General features: G+C 43.6%; 1 protein-coding gene across 8 annotated transcripts in view; it reads left to right on the top strand.

Moving 5' to 3' along the window:
* The first annotated feature begins 76 nt into the window (after positions 1-76).
* C2CD3 (C2 domain containing 3 centriole elongation regulator) overlaps positions 77-17000 on the top strand; it is a 39985-nt gene continuing 23061 nt past the window's right edge. For 4 of the 8 annotated variants that reach the window (XM_069026871.1, XM_069026888.1, XM_069026863.1 and 1 more), the window contains exons 1-17: positions 216-534; positions 954-1111; positions 1679-1887; positions 2600-2817; positions 3393-3525; positions 4231-4359; positions 5543-5687; positions 6061-6215; positions 6902-7108; positions 7575-7687; positions 9192-9310; positions 10305-10427; positions 11180-11644; positions 11903-12054; positions 13328-13571; positions 14277-14460; positions 15809-15989. In XM_069026871.1, coding sequence (XP_068882972.1) covers positions 243-534; positions 954-1111; positions 1679-1887; positions 2600-2817; positions 3393-3525; positions 4231-4359; positions 5543-5687; positions 6061-6215; positions 6902-7108; positions 7575-7687; positions 9192-9310; positions 10305-10427; positions 11180-11644; positions 11903-12054; positions 13328-13571; positions 14277-14460; positions 15809-15989 — 3227 coding nt within the window. In that variant the 5' untranslated portion in view covers positions 216-242. The other 4 variants (XM_069026911.1, XM_069026881.1, XM_069026905.1 and 1 more) reach the window with 4 other exon arrangements.

Here is a 17000-nt window from a genome sequence, read left to right as displayed (position 1 = left end):
AGCACTCCCGTCCGCAGGGCACCAAGGGAAACGTAGTCCGCGCCCCGGCTGTGCCCTGCGGGGCGCGGGGCATGCCGGGAGCCCCGGCGCCGCTCCGTGGCGGCCGTTGCCGGGCGGGAGGCGCGGGCGGGATGCGGCGGAGGGGAGGTGCGGGGAGCGGTGGAGCGGGGGCGCTCGGGGGAATGCACGGCGGGGAGAAGAGTGCTGGGCTGGGACGGGCAGCGGCACGGGTGCTCGGGGTGATGTACGGGCCGCTGACGCCGCCTGTCCCCGCAGGTCCTGGCGACCCCGCCGCCGCTACCAGCCTCCCGCCGCTCGTCCAGGGCCCGCCGCGCTGCTTCCTGCGCTGCACCGTGTCCCGCGTGCTGTGGGCGGCCCCGCAGCCGCCCGCCGTGGTGCGCCTGCGGTGGTGGGGGGAGACGTCCGGCGGCACCGTGTTGCAGCCCGCCTCCCGGCCCGGGCAGCCCGCGGGGAGAACCAGCGCCCGCTTCGCCGTGCGCTGCGGGCCCCGGCAGCTCGCCGCGTACCTGGCAGGTAGAGATGCTTCGCCCCGGGAGACCGCAAAAGCCGCGGAGTTTATTAGGATTAGGTTAGGACGGGAGGACATGGTCTTACGCTGTGCCAGGGGAGGTTCAGGTTGGGCACCGGCAGGAATTTCTTCGCGGAAAGGGTGGTCACGCATTGAAATGGGCTGCCCAGGGGGTTACCCTGTAGCAGTGGTAAGCTATTTCCCTCTGTCCTGTCATAAGCGTTCCTTTTCTGGTAATCCTGTACTTATTTATCATAATTTATTACCAGCAGTAATGTCTGTATTGACCCTTCTTTACCTGCTGCCGTGTTACTGAAATTTCCTTGTACAACACAACGTTAACCTCTGACATCTTTCTCATTTTATCCAAAAAGTGTGAGTTGTAACCATGAGACTGACCTGAAGATGTTTCTGATTTTTGCAGATATGGGTGTCCTTGTCCTGGAGGTTCTGACCAAACTTGACCACCTCCCCCTTGGCAGAGCACAGATCACTAAACTGTCCCAGCTCTCTCCCAGCCATCCCATCAAAGGGTCTTTCGCTGTGGTGTCACCGACATTGGATAAACTCGGAGAGCTGCAGGTAGTCTCCATGTCTTTGCTTGTTATTGTAAATTATGTGCTGTGGCACTGGTGTAATCAGGTGCAGGCTCAAGCTGTACCTGGCACACTGCAGGCCTGCTCTCTGTCCAAGGCATTTCTGAGCTAAGGTAACAAATGAAGAAAACAAATACTGGTGGTGTTGACTTTATTTTGTTTAGAGGGATGTGGGGTAGTTGAGCTGGATGAGGAAAATATGGTCATCTCTACACTGAGAGTGAGTATTAACAGTGGATTTAAAAGTGGATATTTGGTTCTAACACTTCACTGGACTGGAATAATAGAAGATTTTTGATATCTGGAATTAAGGAAGTTCTGTCTTGCAGCCTTGGCTCTGGAAAATTGATGATGAAAGATAGTTGTGTGGGATATGAAAACATGGAATGAGAAACAAGTAGTTGTAAATATGTGACATAGGTGCATAATATAAATATTATTTTATGTAGAAAAGCAACAGTTTCTCATAGCACAACAAGTGAAGTCGCATGCAGTATTTACTGCAATTAATTAAGAAAAGAACAAAGTGATATTTTCACGTCTTCTCTTTCAGGTCTCACTGGTTCTAGAACCTCTGCCAGAACTGTATGACACTAGCAGCTCTGTGCCGACCACAGAGGGAAGTTTAGATGCTGCTGCTGCTCCTGCTGCTCGGGGAAGCAGCAAGTCCCAGCTTCCTGCTCCATCCCAGCAGCCCAGGCACACACAGGTGACTGTTGCGGACCAAGAGTCTGTTGACAACAGCAAAGCCACAACTCCCAGGTACTTTTTTTTCCCCATGACAAAATTGTGGTTTATTTTGCAGTTCACACAAACTTTTAAAGTAATGGCTGTATGCTTGTGAGTTTTGGAATGCTTGATGTTTTCAAACATACATTTCATATGAAATCCAGAAGGTTGAGGGTTTCTGAGGTGACAGGGACAATTTCTTGTCTGATAGAAATTTGCATCTTACGCTGACTTAGTTCAAGTCATGCAAGTTCACACAAGAGGTGCCTCAAATCATGCAGTCACAGAGTAATTTGGGTTGGAAGGCATCTTAAGGTTTATCTCATTTCAGCCCTGCTGCCAGAACACCTTCCACTAGCCCAGGCTGCTCCAAGCCCCATCCAGCCTGGCCTTGGACATTTCCAGGGATCCAGGGGCAGCCCCAGCTTCTCTGGATAACCTATGCCAGAGTCTCACCACACTCCAGCAAAGAACTTTCTCCTGATATCTAATTTAAACCTACCCTCTGGCAGTGGGAATCCATCCTCCCTTGTCCTGCCACAGCATGCTCTTGTACAAAAGATCTTTTATAAAGCTTTCTTAAAAAAATCTCTTAGTTGCAGCTTGGGTCGGTCTCTCCAATGGTCTTGGTGGCAGGTGAGGAATCATTAAAATAACATGTCCTGAAGGGAGAATTTGCAGAGTTTTGAATCCCTTTACCCACCCACTTGAGTTGTTACTGAAATAATGTTTCATTTTTCACTAGAGGAAAGGACCATTTGCTCTACCAAGAGAACTCTGAAAACCCAAAGGACACCTTTTCTGTTTCTCATCACCGTGTGGTTCTACCAGATGAATGTTTGAAAATGAATCCTTCAAATCAGCCCCTGTCGTTTCCCACCAGCACCGATCCCGAAGCGCCTCCCAGAAGGAGCACACGGATGCTCTCCGTGCACAACTCGGCTACAAAAGATCTGCTGTCAGGTTTGTGTGCAACTGGCTTCATCTTTTGGATTGCACTACAAACAACTCTTGATGATATTTTGTGTGCCTGCGTGGAGATGAGATTTTCTGAAGGGAAGGAGACTTCACACCCTCTTGCTGCATTATACCAAAAAGGCCTTTACTTAGAAACCTCTGCTGCCTGGGCTGGATTGAAATAAGCATTGGTGTAGGGCACATTTCCATATGTGCTTTCTTTTGAGTTTCATATTACAGAAAAGACCAAAAATTAGACATCCTAAAGTGGCAAACTGCTCTCCCCTAAATTAGTCCTGCTTCTGCATCCTAATAATGCCCTTCCAACACCTGACTCGGTGTGGGCAGACAAGTTCCTTGTACAGCTGCGTGGGAGACTGATGGAGGATCACTCTCCCTCACTCCCAGCTGAGCTGTTTTCTGGTGTATAAAACATATTTAATCCCCAGTGCATCAAGATCTCTTTTTTAACAGCAGAAAACAGAATTTTCTTGACTGTAGCTGACACATTCATTGTGTCTATACATTGCTTTTAAATTGCATTTGAATGCTGAAATGTAATCCTTCTGCTTATTTCCCAGCTCTCCTGGATCAAGGCAGTAAACTCCGTGATGCCATGGTTGTTTCTGCAATGAAGTCCAGCCCAGACATGGAGATTGAACTGAATAAAATGTCTCATTTTATAGAGAGAGACAATTTTAAAACAGCAACAAAGTGAGTTTGGATTGGGGGAAGTGAGATTCAAGCTCCAAACCATCAATTTTGAGTCTTTATCTGGAAAACTGTAAATACTGAGATTCATAGGATGCGTTTTAGGATAAATTTAAGGTGAAACAGTGCATCATTCAAATGGGAAGTTACTTTCTACCTGTGAATAAATGCCTAAATTTTGTGAATTCGTTTTAATTTTCATGTACTAAGCCTTGATTTAAATAACTGATTTTAATTTCGTTTCTTAGTATATCTGTATTTAGTGCAAAGTTATTTGACAAGGAAATATTAGATGTTGGTAGGGAATAAGAGTAGTGCAAGGAAGTGCAAGTGAAATGGCACTGCATCACAAAGAACAGCTTTTCAAGTAAGTGTAAGTAATTGATGACCTAAATGCATGGTTTTTTATTAGGAGAAAAGAAACTTAAATTTCTTCTGGAAGATACGGTTTTCTTCTGGAAAAATACGAATATTGCCTGTTGTTCTGCGATAACCAGAAAGTAATGTCACTGTCTTTGACAGCCAGTGATGCTGTTCCAAACTCACTTTCATTTATTTCTGCTGAAACTATTAATATTTGTGTAAAAGTAGATTATTTTGGACTTCCCAGAAAAAAAGGTAGACCAATTAATGGATTAGTCTTGAGCGTGCCTTAATGTCTTTATTTTCCCTTTTACTGCTCTCTGTGCTTCCATTGCTGTTACCCAGGAGCCCAAAAGGTTTGAAGTCCAGTTTTGTGCCCGCTCCTGAAGATCCCCATCACTTTGGATCTGAAGTTTCAGGTCAGCAGTTTGACCTAAACTCTGAAGAAAGAGCAATCCAGTTACTGTTGGGCAGGTGAGCGTGATGCACTGGAGGCTACTGCAAATTGTCCTTATCTGACCATTTTGTACTGAAAAATGTCTCTTGACTCTTCAAGTTCTCCACATTTTTGGGAATGTAACCAGTGAATCATGTGTGCAAGTGATGGAGGTGTTTTATAGCTCAGCTTTAGTGCACGACAACCTGGACAGCTCCAAGTCACTTGGCGTAAAAGTGACACCAGAAAGGTTAACCACAGTCTGATAAAACTAAGTTATTTAGTAGTTGGAACTGTTGTGTCATAAAATATTACATAAAGTAAGTACTTAAAACTAACACCATCTTTTTTAAAGAGGAAACGCTCTGTAAATTAAAATTATTGAGAAACAGTATTTTTTTTTTAGTCTTTCTCCAACTACTAATTGGACTTTTTCCTCTCATTTTGCGTAGCAGGAGCATAAATGTTGTTTCCATTGTGTCCACATCTGCACCCTGAACACACAGCTTCTGGGTCAGATATGGTTCAGAATTTCAGTTCATGTTTCTTGTGCCCTGCACTTATTTTTCCATGTGGTCTGTCAGTGGATAACACTGAAGTGTTTGCAGATCATAAAATGATTTTAAACTCACAGCACAGAGGAAAGCCTTAAACCAATCTAACCCCAACTTGTAGCTAAAGATACTTGCATTTCCACCTACTCAGATATACCTTGGGTTTGTTTTTTTTTTTTAATCAAGCCGTCCTTAAGTGTTACTGGTATCTTAAAGGATTCCAAAAGTTATAAAGCAGTGAAGGGTGAAAATTAGAGGTAAATATTCGTAGGTGTATTTTACAATGAAAGTCATCAAGGTCTGGAGTCAGTTGCCCCAAGAGGTTGTGGAATCTGCAGCTTTCAAGATACCCAGAATCCAACTGGACAACGTTTTCTTTGCATCCCTTCCCTGTGAGCAGGGGTTGGACTGGGTGATCTCCAGAGATCTCTTCAAACCCAAGCTGTCCCACGTTTCACACACTCTGTTTTCCTCTTGGGGCAGAGGTGTTATCCCGAGGTTACCCTTCCAGCTGGGTCACAGACATGCTGTGTGAGCACAGTTTGGCTCTGTCTGGAGCCAGTATAGACCAAATACAGGGTAAAATAGGCAGTATTGTCCCCCTCCCTTAGAGACTGACTGCAGAACTTGGAACACTAAGGTGTGTTTTTGTCTCTTCTATCCACAGTGCTGATTTCTCTCTGGGGCATTTTTGGGATCGAACAGGCTCCCTGTGGGATTCTCTCTCCCTCGGCAGTGAGGTGTATGACAGTGAACTCGGTGATCCCCATTACGACCAGAGTCTGCTGGAGAGGCTTTTCTACACGACTCCTGTAAGTGGAGATCCAAAGGAAAATGTGCATTCCCTGATGTGCAGAAAACCAGAAGTTTGCATGATCAAAAAAACTGCTGATTTCAGGGTTTTAAAGCCGAGCAAGCATTAAGTGTCATACGAAAGCTTGTAAGTACATGAGTACATTGCTTAAAATTAATGGTATTAAAAGAATATTGCTAAGACTACAAAGGCAGGCATCAAGTTTGGAAATTGCTGGGATTGAGGCTGTCCAGGAAGACTGCTTGTTTTTTAAATCTCTGAAAAATTTTGATACCATTTTAATTGTTTTCCATTTATGTATTGTGATCATTATGGAACTCTCTTGACAATAATAATTAACTTCTTATTTGTGTGCATTATTTCTGCTTCAGAAATCTGATTCCAGTTTGAGTGATTTCCTCAGTGATGATGATGTTAAATCCTCAAAAAAAGCATCCAAGGCAGAAACTCTCAAGAAAGCGGGTCCAGTGAATCCACAGAAGGATTTTCATGCCTTTGATCAGAATGTGACAGAAACTAAACCCAGGTAGTTACATCAGTGACTTCTGTTCTGACGTCATCTAAGTTGTATTCCCTTTTTTCAGGATGGGACCAATAAAAGTGTCCCTAAAGATCCAGTTATCAAACTTAACTTGTACAGTACAGTTAGTGTAAAGGTTTTGTGACCTTTTTTTTTTCTGATTCAGCTCCAAACAATTATTTATGATTTTTTTTTCTGACTAACAACTGCTGTTTTTGCATCAGGTAGAATTTATACCCCCAGAGGTACCCACACAAAATCATTTCCAAGTCAAGTCTTGCTAATTACACACATGAGATTTCAAATTATGACAAAAATCCTATTGCTCTTCCTCTGCAGCAGAGACTTGTCCTTGTGTATAACTGCATCATGTCCCTGCTTTTGTACATTGCATTACATGATGCTTTTCTTTTTGAAGAGTTAGGATAAGATTTTTTCAGATCAACAATGTGGAACACGCACTTTCTTGGTTGGTTTCTTTTTTTTCAGTTATGGACCCCAGATACTGTAAGATCTTTGTTACAGAGAATTACAGAGACCACCAAATCTGTTGTAAAAATATGTTTTAAAATGTTTATTTTAGTGAGCCTTGGGCAGTCTTTAAGTAACATCTCACCAAACTACAATTTTCCCTTCATGTGGTCACGTCAAGAATGTTTCTGCAGTCCAGAGCCTTGGTTTTCTCTCTGCAGCTGCTCTCCCCCTGCTCCTGCAGAAGATCACAGAGAAACAGCTCTTGTCACATCCTTGGGTGCAGACAGGTTGGCATTGCTGCAGCAAATACACCTGGCCAGAGTCATCATTGAAAGCTTGAAAATCCCTCCTGAGAGCATCCAGATTTCCCCAAGGAGGAAAGGTTTACTGGGGAAACCTCCACGGCCTATGTCTGTTCATAAATGGTAAGGGGGATTGTTTCTTCCTAGTTTGTTTACTGTGCCTTCAGGGGAGATTTCCTTGAGATCTTTTGTGTAGTCCAGCTTCCCCAAGCTCTCCAGGCTTCTGAGGCCTTCCTGTTCCTCTGCTTCTCTCAGAAAATTGTATCCCATAAACTTGGGAAAGTTAGAGATGTGACTAGTGTATCCTGATGTGGGCTCACTTCAGGCTGTGCCTTTCCCAGGGCTTTGGGGAGGTACCAATGTATTTTGTGCCTGGCAGTACACTGAAAACAAAAGGGAGTTTGTTGGAGGAGAATCTGGTATATATATAATCTATGGGAGAAATTCACAGAGCAGGTGTTTGAATTATCCTAAAAAAAATAGCGTTACAGTAAAATGTGAATCTGGAACTTGACTGCTGTGTTCAGTCGCATGAGTCACGTCAGATTCTTGATGGATTGTGATCACCCTTTCACTTTTTTATTCACAGTACCTTCTTTGTGGAGTACCACTTTCCTGTGGGAGTCTCCAAGGATGATAAAGGACAGGTCTCCATAACGACAGAAGTAATTCGAGTAGCTTCAAGTAAAATCACAGATGATGGTAAGAGCATCATTTTTCCCCCTTAGATTTAGTTTTGTTGACTCCATCTCTTAGAAATGATCAGTGGCCCCTCTGCCCACAGAGTTGCTGTGCTGCAGGTGGGGGAATGGTCCTCTCAGGGAGAAGGAGGCCAAGTGATTTTTTAATTCTTTTTTTCTTCCAGGAAGTATTAATACCGGGATTTTCAAATTCCTTTTCATAGGGAAAGACCAAGTTAGTAAGCCCATTCCTTCATTTGAGCATAAAGCCAATACTCTTTCTGCAGTAGTAGGAGGATGATCAGGTACTTTTAGAAATATCAGAGATACTTACACCTCTAATAAATAATTTCCCAGATGTTGATGCCCTGTGGTATCTCCAATAGCTCAGATAATCTGCTGGATCATGGGGATCTTGAGTCCTGTGCTCAAATCAGCAGACATTAATCTCTGTACTAAGAGTCACCAGTGTTTGTATCCCTGAGAACAGTTTCTGTTCCCACTAAGCAGAGAATGCTGGATGAGCAAGATCCTCTCTGCCCAGTCTTCCCAGAAACTGGAATGCCAGGGTGATTTTCAAATGCCTCTCCCATATGGTCATTCATTGGCTTTGCATCTTTCTGAGTGGCACTTGAGAGATTTTTGAGTTCTCTTGTATATTCTCTGTTTGTGGCCAGACAAAACATCTGTTTCTTCAGAACTTTTGTAATACAACCTTTGTAATCCAAAATTAATCCATCCTCCTGCCCTTTGCCTTATGTAGAGTCCAGCTCTTTGGGACCTAGAAAAATAGATTGGGCTGAAAATAATTTGAACGAGACATCAAGTCAATCCACTGTAGCATTATCCTTCCCGAGAGCTGTTTATTTCATTTATTAAAGATGCCTGATGTGAAAGATTTCACAGCCATCCCAGACAAGGTGGAGAAATGCTGGGCATCCAGTTGGAAATTTCCTTATGTGTAACCTGCATTTTTGTCAGCACAAGAATACTTCCTTACCTATTGTGAACACTGTTATTGTACTTCTTGTACTCTTTTCCAGACTGAATGCCAGTTCATTCCATCTCTGCTTGCAGATATTCCTTTTCTCCCGAAGCTGGGATTTTTCTTGCAGCTCAGCTTTGAGTCTCTCAAGAACCATCTTGAACTCTGTTAGTTAAAATGAGACAGGGTTCTCCCACTGAAAAAGGGCAGGTCTTACTGCATGCTGGAATGGCAGAGACTTCATGTCACCTGAATTCTTTAAATGCTGTGAATGTTTCTTTATTTATTTGTTTATAATGTTTGTATATTAATTTGTTTAATACTTTTTTCCTGATTATTATTTATGAATTTATAGTCTTAATTTTGTCACGCCAGCCTCCTGCTATTTGCTGGCCTTCAAAAATGAAAACCAGTTTACTTCAGTCTTGGTGTTAATAAATAATGCAGAATGAAATGCTTGTGTGTAACAGAGCACTCTCCAGGGGAAAGTTTATTTATATCAGGCAATACTGGATATTTGTTGCTCCTCTCTTCCCTCCAGTGGTGAAATTCCAGCAGTGGTCTGTGTTCCCCGTGCGGTTCGGAGGAACAATGATAGAGCACTGGTGGGGCTCTGACCTGGCTTTTAAAATCTACATGAGAAAAAGCACACAGAAAAAGGTACTTATTAGAAGTTGTTCCTTCTTTGTGTATTAAAAAGCAAAGAAATTCTTCGCGTTTCCCTTTCCCACAGACCCTCAATGCAGACAACCTAATATTAGGAAGGGAAATGACAGTACGTGTAGACAGTTGAACTGATTGCTGTTCAGTCGTCACAGAATGACACAGAGGGACCCACAGGATCATTGAGTCCAGCCCCTGGCCCTGCATAGACACCCCAACAATCCCACCCTGTGCCTCCCTGAGAGTGTTGTCCAAATGCTCCTGGAGCTCTGGCAGCCTTGGCGCCGTGTCCGGTCCTTGTTCCAGGCTTGTCACTCCATTAAAGGATTTTCTGAATTTGAGACTGGCAGGCAAAAAAAGTTGTCCTTCCTTCATCTTTAAGACTGATCTCTTGCTGTTTGAGCACATTGGATCAGTTATAAACATATCCTTCATTGAGAACACAGCTCCTTTAGCAGTGTAGAATGAGTTCATGTGAATGCAGTTTGTATCTTTACCCTGCCCAGTGTAAGGGGAGTAATGTGAGCTGTGAAAAAAGAGTGTAACTTGTGCATTTCAGGGGGAAAAAAGTACATTTCCATTTGATAAGATTATTTGCATAACCTTCTGCATGTGATGAAGATGGTGAGAGGGGTTAACTAAGCTTATGGTATTTTAATCAACACCAAGGATATCTGCTTTTCTTTCAGTAGGGGAATAAACTGCATCTTTAAGTATGGAAATTTTGCTCGTTGACTAGGATTTAGGTTATTCAATTTTTGCATTAATCTGGAATTGTTTACAGTAGGTTCCGGGAAAATTTGTCTTGCTGTTGTTCTGGTGAGACTTGATATGGGAAGTAAAGGAGATCTCTCAAATCCCTGTTGATACAACTAGTGTAGCAGTGGGGAGGGTGTGTGGCTGCTCATGGCTTCCCAGAAAGCTTTTATTTTGCAAAAGTTCTTTAAATCTGATAGAAATCTGGCAGAACTAATTCTTTGCCTGCCCTCAGCCCGTGGTCATTGGCTCAGCAGCACTTCAGCTCCGCAGGGTGATTGAGGCTGAGCTGCTTGGGGTCAGCTGGGAAATACCTGTGGAAAAAGAGGAAGATCACACACAAGTTGGGCCACTGAAGGTAAGTGTTTTACCATCTTGAGCTCGAGTTGTTACTAATTTTGGCTGCACACTCTTATTTTTAACTCCTCTTATCTCTCTCTGTTTTAATTTGCTGGGTCTCCAATATGAAGGTTTGCAAGACCGGTATAAAATAACATGAACCTTTTTTATTCCTTAGGGGTTTGGAGAAGTACTTTGAAACTCCTGCATGTCTAGGGATGTTGTCAGTAAGCTGGGACTTGAATACAGCAACCACTCTACAGGCAGATTTTGAGAGGCACATATTCAGGGCTTGGAGCTTTGGTTTCTGCTTCACATGTGACATGAGCTGAGGTCTTTCCTGCCATGGAGGCCTGGTGTTCCTTGTCCATGTTGCTTCAGGAATTATCTTCTCCAGCAGAAGTTTCTACCAGTTTTCTCAGCTTCTGATTGAGAAGCATTAACAGTTTGGGAGATTTGACAGTTCTGAGGATAAACAGCTCTTTATATTAGCAGGTGAAGGCTTAGGAATGAGGTGAGCTTTAAGGCCCCTTCCAACCCAGACCATTCAATGATCCACCTGTAATTGTGTGAGTTTACAGTCCAGTCTGGACTTCATTTCACAAAGCCACATGTAGTTTATTTTACAGCAACAGCTGTAGCTTGTAAGCAGCATATGCTTTAGGGTGAGTTCTCGAGCAAAAGGTGTGATATATTTTCCTGAGTGTCTGTTGCAGCCCCTTGTTTCTGCATGGGGCACATCTGGCCAGCCTGCTCTGCCTTGCCTTTCAGGTGTCCCTGGAGCTTGCAGCCAGCAACAAAGACCTCGCCTGCACTGCTGCCAGGTCAGCTACTGCTGGGCACCCAGCCCCAGCTCACACCATGAGAGGTCCCCAGCTGAAATTGCAGGAGCCCAGCAGGAGGAGTGTAAATGCAGAGAGCCCCCTCTGCTCCAAAAGGAGCCCTGAGGACTCGCAGGAGGCGGGAGTTGGCAGCAGGGACGTCGCACAGCTGCCGTGCACTGTGCCAGCCTCCGCAGCCCGGGGTGTGGTGGCGGGCGTAACCCCAGCTGAGGAAGATGGGTTATTGCTGCACGTGCTGTTGATGGTGCCTGATGGAAAGGATTTTATTGCTGAAGGTTGTGGGCTCCCCAGTTGTTGCAATGTGTATTTAAACTGCAAACTGCTCAGCACTGAGGAAGCAACAAGATCCGCTGTCGTCTGGGGCACAACACAGCCTGCCTTTAATTTTTCTCAGGCAAGTCACATGTTTTCCCTTTCACACTGATACAAGTGTGGTATTCCCCATTGACAAACACATTTCATGGTTAAGTTACTTTTATTTATGTAGAAACATCCCTGCTTGGCTCCACTGAATGCACATTTAATTTTTAACTTCTGTCTCTAAAAAGCACAATTCTGTAGACTGGAATGAAGTAGACTTACCAGAATGCTCTGTACTTAGCCAATATTTTCCAGTGTTTTCTGTGTACTAGTTCTGCTTTAAACCTTTCAGGTGATGCCTTTTTCATTGACTTCCAAACACTTGGAGCGGCTGAAGAACAATGTAATGATTATTGAAGCATGGAACAAGCTGGGAAGCCCTGGCTGTGACAAATTGCTGGGATTAGTGAAACTCCCTCTGCATCAGTTTTACATCTCGTTCAAGTAAATGGTTTTTTTTCCCCATATCTTCCTGGGTTGGGAAATATCCTAACTGAAGCTCAGAGAAAGAAGTCAGAGATGGTGTGTGGGGTTTATGTGGGAGGGTTCTTAGCTACACTTTATAGCAAAAGGCATTTTTGCCCTGCCAAGCTTTCTCTAGGCCTTTCCTACAGTGAGCAGGGTGCAAGTTACACTGTCCTTGTCCAGAAGTACAGATAGAGTGTGAGAAATAAAGTCTCTGTGCTCCATCAGGGTTGATCCCTGCTTAACTTGTCCTATGATGGAATAAAACTAGAAGAAATCAAAGTGAGTACATAGGAAAATGAAGTGTGGCTTTCCATCAGTGATTTTTCCAAGATTGTGACTGATTGAGTTTGCCCCTAATTATGCTGTGCAGGGATTCCATAGGGATGCTTCAGTTTGCACAGCCCAGGTGTCAGAAAGGCTCCAAAACCTTAATGTGTTGTGTTCTTATCTGATGGGATTCTCCAGAGTTCTTTGTTCTTTTTGGGTTTAATCTATTGGCGTCTTGTTCAGTTAAGTAACATACCTGCTTAAAAGGGTTTAAATTACTGGAAATACTGGACAGAAGAAATCCTTCCTAATGCAAAGGATTTATTCCTTTTATTTTGGTCAGACCTAGTGACAGGTAGAAATTGGATGGTGCTGGAGCTGACTGGCCACTACTTTGTTAGTTATTACTGTGCCATTTGTATCATTTTCATAGTAAGCCACTGTAGTTTACTTGTGTATATCTTAGAATCCCAGAATGGTTTGGCTTGGGAAGGATCTTAAAGCTCACCCAGTGCCACCCCCTGCCATGGGCAGGGACACCTTCCACTCAACAAGGTTGCTCCAAGCCCCATCCAACCTGGCCTTGAATAACTTCAGTGTATTAGTGGAGATTTTTACGTCTTTCTGGGAGGTTGTCACTGTTCCTTCTTTTCTTCCGTCTCCAAAGGCACATAACTGCCTCATAAAAGTATAATATGGCTACAGGGTGTAATGGGAATCTTGTTCCCATTCATCCCTTTGTTCACAGATCTCTAGGCTGGCTCATAGTTAAGGTGCTGTTAGGTTTTGGGAGGTTGTCCTGTGTCATTGCTGAAAGTAACCTCTTGCACTCAGCAGCTCATGGATCTGCTCTGTAAAGACTGGATAGAAGTTACCAGCCTTGAAAATCCCATCTAAAGTGGGTTCTGTGTGATCCTGTTCCTACTCAGATGGCTCATTCTCATGCTGGGGCTTTTGTGTTTGTTTTGGGTTTGTTTTGTAGAGATCCCAAGATTTCCCACCTGCTCCTGCAGGCTCAGTACCCAGTGGTGGCTGTGGATGGCCACATGCCTGTGGTCGATGTGTTCACCGGCCGCACAAGCGGGCGCCTGAGAGTCCTCTTGGCAATGGGGTCGGCTGATCAAATAGTGGCACTGCAAAGGCTCAAAACTGGAGAAGGAATGGTACCTCCGGTCACACAGCGTCCTCCCCACTCTCTGGACCATCCTCCTGCAAAACCCACAATGGTATTTATTGTTCAGTAAATCCCCATTCTTGCTGTTAAGGAATGTGGAAAGGGTTTTACCAGTGGCTTCGTTAACAGACAAGTGATCCCCAACCTCTTCTTGATGCTGTAGCCAGTTTTTTATATCCTACAAATTCTACACAGAATTATATTGTTTATACTCTTTTTTTTTTTACCAGCTTGCTCTCACCAGTCTTGACATTATTGCTCTTTTTTATTGCCTTGCATATCCACTGCTTCTATCTTCGCAAGTCCAGTTAAAGAAAAAACCCAGCAAAATTATAGAAAATCTTAATTCTCACAGCCTTGTTGTAGAGGCTTTGCTACTACCTTTGAGTTGGATAGGTAGGAACTTCTATGCTTTTTATATGCTTTGCAGGAGAAAAAGTAATTTTCTTTCATGCTTTCAATGTTTCTGTGAAGTTTAGGAGGAAAACAGCAGATAATTTTTGTGCCCCCCCTCTCAGGCTTCTTAGATCCTTATCATATGTAATTGTTTAGATTGGAAAATACCTTTATGCTCATCAAGTCCAACCACTAACCCAGCCCTGCCAAGGCCACCATTAAACCCTGTCCCCAGATTTTACATCCACCTGGCTTTTAAATACCTCCAGGGGTGACTTGGCCACTTCCTTGGGCAGCTTGTTGAAATGTTCCCAGTTTCCTGAAGTCATCCTTTCCATGTGGCTTCCCTTTTATTTGTTAGCAGTTGGACCCAAAAGGGGAAGACCTGATGGAGCATGTGTTTGAGATCCATGTGGAAAGTGTGAAGGGGCTCACTCCCTTGCAGTCCACGGTCTGGGGAGAGGCCGACTGCTACATCCAGTACTATTTCCCAGTTCAGGAGGCTGGTTGTGGTGTGCTGCAAGGACCAGGATTGCCTGAGGATGGTAAGTTTGTTTTATAATTTTCCCTTAATTAGAGCACTGCTTTCATTAAATACTGTTTAGTCATGTTCTCTCTGCCTAAGTAAGAGGGGGCATGTTTTTCTGGGCTTTCATGCAGCCAATGCTTATTTTCTTGGAAAAACTGGACTTGGGCTGTGTCACTGGATTAAGAGCCTTGTTTGCCTGAGGCTGGTGGCAAGTTCCCAGTGAAAAAAAAAAAAGACCAAATTCCAAATCTCTTCCCGTGGTACCTTTTGTTAAAGGTCCTAGAGGGCTGTGCCAGCTGATCCAACAAAGATGCAGGAAGAGGTCTGCAGGGAATAGCGAGGTTGTTCACAGTGAAATTCAGCAAAGGCTTTACATGCACAAGCCTTTCAGGATGCTCACTTTGCTCTCTGCAGCTCCGTGACAGGGGGGTGCAGCCAGGTGGGGTTCAGCCTCTGCTCCCAGGCAGCAAGGGACAGGGCAAGAGGAAACAGCCCCAGGTCATGCTAGGGGAGGTTTAAGTTGGATATGAGGGAAAATGTCTTCATCAAAAGGGTTATCAAGCCCTGATACAGCTACTCAGGGCAATGGTGGAGTCTCTATCCCTGGAAACGTTCAAAAAGTGTTTGGACATGGCACTTGGATACATGATTTACTGGTGGCCTTGGGAGGGCTGGGTTAACAGTTGGACTTGATCTTAGAGGGCTTTTCCAACCTTAACAATTCTGTGATTTTCATGGGTACACCAACAGAAGAGTTGCTTGGTTTAGATCCCTAGGATTAACATAGAATGGTTTAGCTGGGAAGTGACCTTAAAGCCCATCCAGTGCCACCCCCTGCCATGGGCAGGGGCACCTTCCACTAGCCCAGGGTGCTCCAAGCCCTGTCCAGCTTGGCCTTGGACACTTCCAGGGGCAGCCACAGCTGCTCTGGGCACCCTGTGCCAGGGCCTGACAACCCTTGTGGGGAAAAACTTCTTCCCAATATTCAATCTAAACCCACCATTTTTCAGATCATAAAAGAGTATTTAAATAACTGCAATTGTAGGAAAGAACTTAGTGTTGAGTGCTTTGAATCACTAACATGTATTCCTCCTGAGCAATGACAGTCAGTAGCATTGTTCCATAGTTGTGTGGGGTTTTTGTACTGCCTCTTTAGCAGTAGTTCCCAGCCTGTGGCTCACAGGGTCATGGGGCTGCATGGATTGCTTGTAAAAGCTTTGTGAAGTGAAGTGAAGGAGAGCAAGCCTTGTCCCAAGGGGATTTCACTCCCTGTCCCCGGGTCCAACCTCCTGAAGGATTGCAAACAGAAAAAGGTTGAAAGCTGCAATTGCAACCATTTTTACCCAACTCTGTTTGACTTCTAGGCATCACATTAAAGCCATTTCGAACAGCTACCACTTTGTGTGTCCCTGATCCCATCTTTAATGACGAACATCATCATTCCCTGTTGGTTCCTGCTGATGTCCCAGTCCAGAGGCTCCTGGTCAGTGCATTTATGGCACCAGGAGCGGCAGGAGGAGGAATCCAGTTTGAAGTCTGGTGCAGGTACAGAAAACCATCCTGTTCTTCGTAGATAGCACAGCAATACAGGTAGATATAGATCTGGTCTTGGAAAATCTCCAGTTCTGGGATGGATATTCTGTAATATTATTTAGTAATAGCTAAAAAAAAGGGTAAGCTCATCAACATTTGGTGATGATTATCTGCACTTAAGACCTATGAGTCTTTTTCCCTGCCTAGTGTCCTAATTACTCCTTTCTTTTTATAACTTACTTAGAAAGTGTGTATTCTTAGTTTGCTTTCTTCCATCTTTTAAACAGCATAACAGTCTAAAAGTAGTGTTTAAATCCTTGACACATGTAAATTTTTCTTAATAGCAGCCTGAAAGTATAATTTCATTGTGCTGGGTTTGGATTTTTCCCTAATACAAGTCACTGGTTACAAGAGAAATAATATAAAGTGTTTTGTAAGTTCAAATTGTTTCTTTGACTACTGAAGCTAATTATTAGTAATGGAGAGCAGAAGCCATGAAGACAAATAGCTTTAGAAAAAGATAATAATCTGTTCATTCTGTAGTAAACAAGTCAGGCTTTTTAAAATTTGCCAAGACACATGAGAATTACTATGGGCTGTTTGTAAGATATAGTGCCAAAACTTGTTTTAGGATGAAGCTGAAGCCAAGTAATGCACTGAGCAAAGGTTTAGAGTCATTTTTTACACTCACAAACTGGTACCACAAATCTGTTCTGCAAGAGAAGTATTTTAATTTATTAACAGGAAGAGAGTGGAGAATATTTGGTGCCAGATACTTCTCTTGTTTTTCTTTGGGATGCCAATTTTTAGTGGAGTTCTTGCTTGTCAGTTTATTAGGACTAGCAAAAATACATATATTTGTAGCATTATCTACTTAAGTACTTACTGGTTCTTTTCTTCAGTGGAAATACATCTACTTGAGTTTCTTCCTTAACTGGAGAGACTAATTAGGGTTTAAAGACACTCAAAGGTGACTTCTGTGCAGTTGTGAGAGAAATGTTGATGCTGGTTTTTTGTGTCTTA

Source organism: Aphelocoma coerulescens, chromosome 1 (assembly GCF_041296385.1).
Source record: "Aphelocoma coerulescens isolate FSJ_1873_10779 chromosome 1, UR_Acoe_1.0, whole genome shotgun sequence".
Taxonomy (NCBI): domain Eukaryota; kingdom Metazoa; phylum Chordata; class Aves; order Passeriformes; family Corvidae; genus Aphelocoma; species Aphelocoma coerulescens.
This window is presented reverse-complemented; position numbering and strand designations above follow the sequence as displayed.